The sequence below is a fragment of the Schistocerca cancellata genome, chromosome 5 (assembly GCF_023864275.1).
Source record: "Schistocerca cancellata isolate TAMUIC-IGC-003103 chromosome 5, iqSchCanc2.1, whole genome shotgun sequence".
Classification (NCBI taxonomy): Eukaryota; Metazoa; Arthropoda; class Insecta; order Orthoptera; family Acrididae; genus Schistocerca; species Schistocerca cancellata.
In genome coordinates, this window is record NC_064630.1 from 374,465,071 (window position 1) to 374,472,168 (window position 7,098).

Below are 7,098 nucleotides of genomic sequence, written 5' to 3' on the forward strand. Positions count from 1 at the left end.
CCCCCCCCCCTCTCTCTCTCCAGTACTGCTCACCAAACGCAGGTGCCTGTGCTCACGCAATATGAAATGCTTATCATCCAATTTTAAGACCGCTATTATTTGAGAGAATTTGATTTTTGCACATCTTGCTTTTATACCTTTCTCAATAAAGAACTGGGTTTATTTTCATTATACGTCCTAGTTACAGCACTACATCAAATAAGTAAAGTATTGTACAAAATTTTAAAGTGTTTGCAGAGGTGAAAACATATTGTGTAAACTTTACACACAATTGATTTTAACTCCTTCCTTGCAGTGAACTGAATGCAGATAAGATACTGAAATTTGTTTTAAAATTGAGAGCAGAATGATAACTCGTTTCATTCTAGAGTTATTGTTATTTATATGCGAAGGATTGTAAATCATGGCGCCTCCATTTCTGTCCTTGGGCAATGTACGAGGGTTGGAACTTTAATAGAGGCAACTATTTATATACAGCTCATACCAAATAGATACATGTTTAAAAGTTTTACTGATCTTCAAACTAGTCACCAACATTGTGTATAGCCTGTTGCCAGTGATGTGGCAGTCGTAGTATACTCTTAGCAGTGCCAGTTGTGTTGACAGTTAGTGGCGCAGTCTATTGCCAGATGAATTTGTAGCAGTTCTGAAGCGAATGCTGTGAAGTGTTTCCTTCAGTTTAGAAATAGAGCAGAACGCACGAGGGCTTAAATCAGGGGAGAGCAGTAGATGGTACAGCACTTAGCAGCCCCATCAGTCAAACAAATCAGTAACAGCTTGCACTCTACGTGCTTGAGCATTGTCCTGCAAAATGATGGTCAGGTCCTGCAGAAACTATCATCTCTTCTGTCTCTAAGCTGGTTGTATGTTGTGTTCCAAAAATGGAAAGCATAGAGACAGAAGTTGGAACACAACATACAACCAGCTTAGAGACAGAAGAGATGACAGTTTCTGCAGGACCTGACCATCATTTTGCAGGACAATGCTCAAGCACGTAGAGTGCAAGCTGTTACTGATTTGTTTGACTGATGGGGCTGCTAAGTGCTGTACCACCTACTGCTCTCCCCTGACTTAAGCCCTTGTGCATTCTGCTCTATTTCTAAACTGAAGGAAACGCTTCATGGCGTTCACTTCAGAACTGATACAAATCCGTCGTCCAATAGACGACGACGCTCAAACTGTCAACACAAATGGCACTGCTAAGAGTATCCTACGACTTCCACATCACTAGCAACGGGTTATGCACAATGCTGGTGACTACTTTGAAGGTCAGTAAAACTTGGAAACACGTATCTATTTCGTACAAGCTGTAAATAAATAGTTGCCACTGTTAAAGTTACAACCCTCATAAATCTTGTGATCATAAAAGTCGTCATATTTCATGAACAATTCAAGATATTGAAATGAAGTTTAATGCAAATGATAGCACGCAAAGAGACACAAGTGTTGTATGGTAAACACTTCAGATGTTTTTGTTCACCGAGATACGGAAGCAAATTGTCAGTAGCAGTGAGAGGTTGATGTCTCAGGACACATACAGAGAATAGCACTGTAGGAAAACCCAAGTGGTGCACATATACATACCCACATCACCTGGGGAATGGCAGAAAATGATGTGTATAAACATCCACAGCAGCAAGAGGGATAATGACTTAAAGCACCGTCAGCACTTTGTGATGTTGCACAGGCCCCACAACCAGTGGCCTTTAGAGACTGGATGGAGTGTCAGGCCATGGTGCTCAGTGCACAGTCTAACCTCAACAGGCTCAGTTTGTAGCCCAGAACTGATGGCTGTAGGTTAGCAGCTTTGCCTAGTTGTCAACATTGGTCAATGAAGCTTGAGTAGCTGCGCTGCGCATTAGATCAATGACTGGTGCAGAGACTGCATGACACCAAAGGAATGATGCAGCCAGCTAAGCTGGTAGCATTTATACTCCCTTTGGCCAGATGTTTTAAGACTGGTGGTGGGCTCCCGTTGGTTATTTAATTGGCTGTGGAAGCACGTCACTGTGACACAGAGCACTGTTCCAGCACCCATGTGCAGAATTGCATTGGTGGGTGGTTTGCGTATCACTTGCCTGGTTGCAAAGGTTTGGCTGACTCTTAGGATGCAACAGAAAAAAACACTGTTCTGCCTTCTGAAACCCACAGACAAAGCTATATCTGTTTGTTTCCAGTGAGTGTCATGTAACACACTAACCAGGTTTCTTTGTACAAGATTTGTCATCATTTTGGTTTGTTTTATCATTTTGTGTGTCTTTCTCAGATAATATTGTGAATTTCTCTTTCATATAAGCTACAGTTAATTTTTTCCTGTGTCCCAAGTAGAATTACTGTTAGTTCTTACAGAAATAATCTTTCCTTCACTCTGTTCCTCACATATTGTAAAAGCAAATCAGCTGAATATTTTATTTCATCTTTTGATTAACAATTTTTTTTCATATTACTCTTAATCATTGGTCTAACTTTAGTGTGCAGTAGAATTCAGTGCACAGTTATGTTTCTATTAACTGCAGTGTTTTTTTTATTGATATTTGTTTATGAAATTTGCAGGTACTTGCAGACGGCATATTATGTGCGGACTCCTTGATTGCCTTTCGGCAACTCCTTGGACAGAAAGCGATAACCAATGGCGTATCATGCATAGAAACAAGAAATGAACAGACTGTTAGTCTCCCAGCTTCAGATGGATATGATGATATTCTCTGTGATGTTGTAGAGAAGTTTGAGGCAAAATGTTTAGAGAGTGCTGGTATCGTATTTAGTGATGATGCAAAATATGACTATAAGCAACAAGAACTAGAAAAAACACCAACCCAGGGTATTGCACAAGCAAATTATCCCCCTAAGCTCAAGCCTCATGAGAACAAACCAAGCACTTCAGAAAAAACAAGTAGCAAGGTTAGAAAACGCTTGTTTGATGAAACAAACACACATGAAACTGAATCTAAAGTACTGAAAAGATTTAGATTGGGAGATGTATACGAGTTTTTGTTGGGGAAAAAACCTGAAAACTGTCACCATGCCGAAGGTGATACATTGAGTCTCTTGCAGTGCATAGTTACAAAGGGTTCAGAATTTGTTGAATGGACTGACAATAATGCAAAGCTTTTCAGTAAGATACAAAAGTTGTCGTACTGATGAAAGCTGTGCACAATGTAGTTGCTATGTTTGTAATCTATTTATGTTTTTTATAGTTTTAAAATGCTGTTAATATTTGAATATGTTTTAATGAACTATGTAATGTGCCTTTTTGCATTCAGCATTACTTGGTGTTTTTTATATAGTAATGAAATCGTGTGAATGTTTTATCCTGTTTTGAGAGGAAGTGTGGAATGCAAAAATAAATTTTATATTGTCATATATTGTACATCAGTCACTATTCAAGAGCACTGATAATCATATTTTTAATATAATACATGTATCACTGCTGATAGGAACATGATGTTTCAAACTGTATTTACCTTGTGACAGATAATGTAATTTTTTTACTTCTATTAAATGTATGTTTGCTATCTTTTGTATTATTCATTTGTTACGAAGTAGTTGCTAATTGCGAGAAATAATAATTTGTTCCTCTTATGTTGTATTGCTTTTGAAATACGCATTGCAACTTACCATACTCAACCTCCTTTTCCATGGTATTTATACCATCTAAAGATTGGTGGTAACATTATCAGTGTGTCTGTTGATAAAGTTTGAGTAAGATAAGTGTATCATATTGACAAGAAAACTTGAATATTAAGTATTTCATGCTCTTAATACAGTTAACAGCCAGGGCTTTGCTGATCATTGTTCCTCGAGATAAAGAATACTTACTGTTACTCACGTGGACACACAAACCACAGTTGGTTTTTGGCCTCATCAAGTAGCCTCTTCCACAGTATTCTGTCTTTGGCATCTTCCTTCCTTGCTCTCAGTACCTGGAAATCTTTGGCAATCTGGTCTCTCCATCTCATTTTCAGCCTGCCTGGAGGTCTTCGTCCTTCTGGTTTATTCTCTGAGACTTCTCCCAGTAAAGATTTCTGCTCTCTTCTATAGATGTGGCTGGCCCATCTTATCTTCTTGTCTTGGCTTCCGCATCTACATCTGGTTCATCGTATAGCTACCTGAGCTCCCTGTTCTTTCTTCTTCGCCATTCTCCTCCCTCATAGATTAGTCCAAATATCTTTCACAGGATTTTATTTTTAAAAACTTTTATCTATCTATTCTCCACATTTCTGACCCATATAGTAATACTGGTCTGTTATGGTTTTATATATTCTTACTTTGGTTCCTCTTGAAAAAAATTTTAGATGACACTAGTTTGAGTGAGTATGATGCTATGGATGCAGCTTTGATCCTCGCGTCTATTTCTCGCTTCTGATTGTTTCTGTTGTTTACTACTCCCCCAGATATTTAAACTCTCATACTTCTTCAGACATGTGGTTATCTTTCTGCATAGTTTCCCATCTTTTTGTTTTGTAATTTCTTTCTCCCTCACGAATTTTGTTTTCTCATCATTTTCTTCTAAAGCAGCTTCCTTTGATTTTTGAAAGAGTCTTTCTGCTGGTATTTTAAAATCATCTGGATTTTTGGCAATTAGTGCTACATCATTTGCAAAGGCCAGTACATTTATTTTTGTTCCTATTTTAGTTCCCTCTTCTGCTTCATTGGTGCGTCCAGCACTTACTGTTTAAAGATGTTGTACAAGAGGGGTGACATTCCATCTCCTTGTTTGACTCCTGTTTCTTATGTCAAATTCCTTGGAATATTCTCCATCCATTTTCACTACTCCTTTCGAGCCTTTCAGTGTCACTTTCACAAGATTTCTTCAGTATTCCGAATCTCTGAATTTTCTCCCACAACTTATCTGTGGATATACTGTCATAGGCTTTCTTAAAATCGACAAATAGTATTGCCATTGTTTTGTTATACTCCCAATATTTGGAGACGGCTTCTTTTAGTATGACTATCTGGCCAGTAGTTGAAAGATTTATGAAGAATCCTACTTGTTTCTTATTCATTATATCTTTTATATATGGTTCTATTTTTATTTTTATTTTATTTTATTTTTTTTTTTTTTTTTTTTCCCCGTCTTCTGGAGGTTCTTGGAGAACACTTCATTGGTGGTGATAATTAATGAGATGCCTTGTTTGTCGCTCTTTTTATGAATTGGTATTATTATTGCTTCTGCCCACTCCTCTGGCATTCTTTCTTCATTCCAGATGTTCATAAGGAGTTCGTTTATTTGTTTCGTAATTTTTATTCCTTTCTTCTTCAAAAATTCAGATCATATACCATCTCTCCCTGGAGCTTCGTTGTTTTTTGGTATTTTGATTGAATCTTTTGTTTCTTTCATTGTCAGCAGTTCCACGAAGGAATGTATACTCTGATAATCATGTTGTTGCTCCATTTCTGCACTTCTATCTTCCAACATTTAGAAGCTCCTCAAAATAATCCCTCCAGATTTCCATACCTTCGGATCTTTCCATAACTGTATTGCCACTTCTATCTTTAATGCCATACATCCATGGTATACAGAATGGTCCGTTGATAGTGATCGGGCCAAATATCTCACGAAATCAGCATCAAACGAAAAAACTACAAAGAACGAAACTCTTCTAGCTTGAAGGGGGGAAACCAGATGGTGCTATGGTTGGCCCACTAGATGGGTCTGCATAGGTCAAACGGACATCAACTGTATTTATTTAAAATAGGAACGCCCATTTTTTATTACATATTTGTGTAGTACGTAAAGAAATATTAATGTTTTAGTTGGACCACTTTTTTCGCTTTGTGATAAATGGCGCTGTAATAGTCACGTAGTATCACGTAACATTCCGCCAGTGTGGATGGTATTTGCTTCGTGATACATTACCTGTGTTAAAATGGACCATTTACCGATTGCGGAAAAGGTCGATATCGTATTGATGTGTGGTTATTGTGATCAAAATGCCCAACGGGCATGTGCTATGTATGCTACTCGGTATCCTGGATGACATCATTCAAGTGTCCGGACCGTTCACCAGATAGTTAAGCTATGTAAGGAAACAGGAAATGTTCAGCCACATGTGAAACGTCAACCATGAGCTGCAACAAATGATGATGCCCATGTAGGTGTTTAAGCTGCTGTCGCGGCTAATCCGCACATCTGTAGCAGACAAATTGCGCGAGAATCGGGAATCTCAAAAACGTCGGTGTTTGAGAATGCTGCATCAACATCGATTGCACCCGCAACATATTTCTATGCACCAGGAATTGCATGGCAACGACTTTGAACGTCGTTTACAGTTCTGCCATTGGGCACAAGAGAAATTACGGGATGATGACAGATTTTTTGCACACGTTCTATTTAGCGACGAAGCGTCATTCACCAACAGCGGTAACGTAAACCAGCATAAATGCACTAATGGGCAACGGAAAATCCATGATGGCTGCAACAAGTGGAACATCAGCGAACTTGGCAGGTTAATGTATGGTGCTGCATTATGGGAGGAAGGATAATTGGCCCCCATTTTATCAATGGCAATCTATATGGTACAATGTATGCTGATTTCCTATGTAATGTTCTACCAATGTTACTACAAGAGGTTTCATTGCATGACAGAATGGCGATGTACTTCCAACATGATGGATGTCCGGCACATAGCTCGCATGCAGTTGAAGCAGTATTGAATAGCATATTTCATGACAGGTGGATTGGTCATCGAAGCACCACACATTCACCGGATCTGACGTCGCCAGATTTTTTTCTGTGGGGAAAGTTGAATGACATTTGCTATCGTGATCCACCGACAACGCCTGAAAACGTGTCAGCGCGTTGTCAACGCATGTGCGAACATTACGGAAGGCGAACTACTCGCTGTTGAGAGGAATGTCGTTACACGTATTGCCAAATGCATTGAGATTGACGGACATCATTTTGAGCATTTATTGCATTAATGTGATATTTACAGGTAATCACGCTGCAACAGCATGCATTCTCAGAAAAAAGTTCACAACGGTACATGTGTCACATTGGAACAACCAAAATAAAATGTTCAAACATACCTATGTTCTGTATTTTAATTTAAAAAACCTACATCTTAGCAACTGTTCATCTAAAATTGTGAGCCA

General features: G+C 38.6%; 1 protein-coding gene across 1 annotated transcript in view; it reads left to right on the forward strand.

The window, feature by feature from the left end:
• The window catches only part of LOC126187468 (three-prime repair exonuclease 1), a 40,238-nt gene extending 36,723 nt beyond the window's left edge, over positions 1-3,515 (forward strand). The window contains exon 3 of the mRNA XM_049928565.1: positions 2,554-3,515. Within this exon, the coding sequence (XP_049784522.1) occupies positions 2,554-3,141 (588 nt within the window). The 3' untranslated portion in view covers positions 3,142-3,515. The remainder of the gene's footprint in view (positions 1-2,553) is intronic.
• Positions 3,516-7,098: the final 3,583 nt, after the last annotated feature.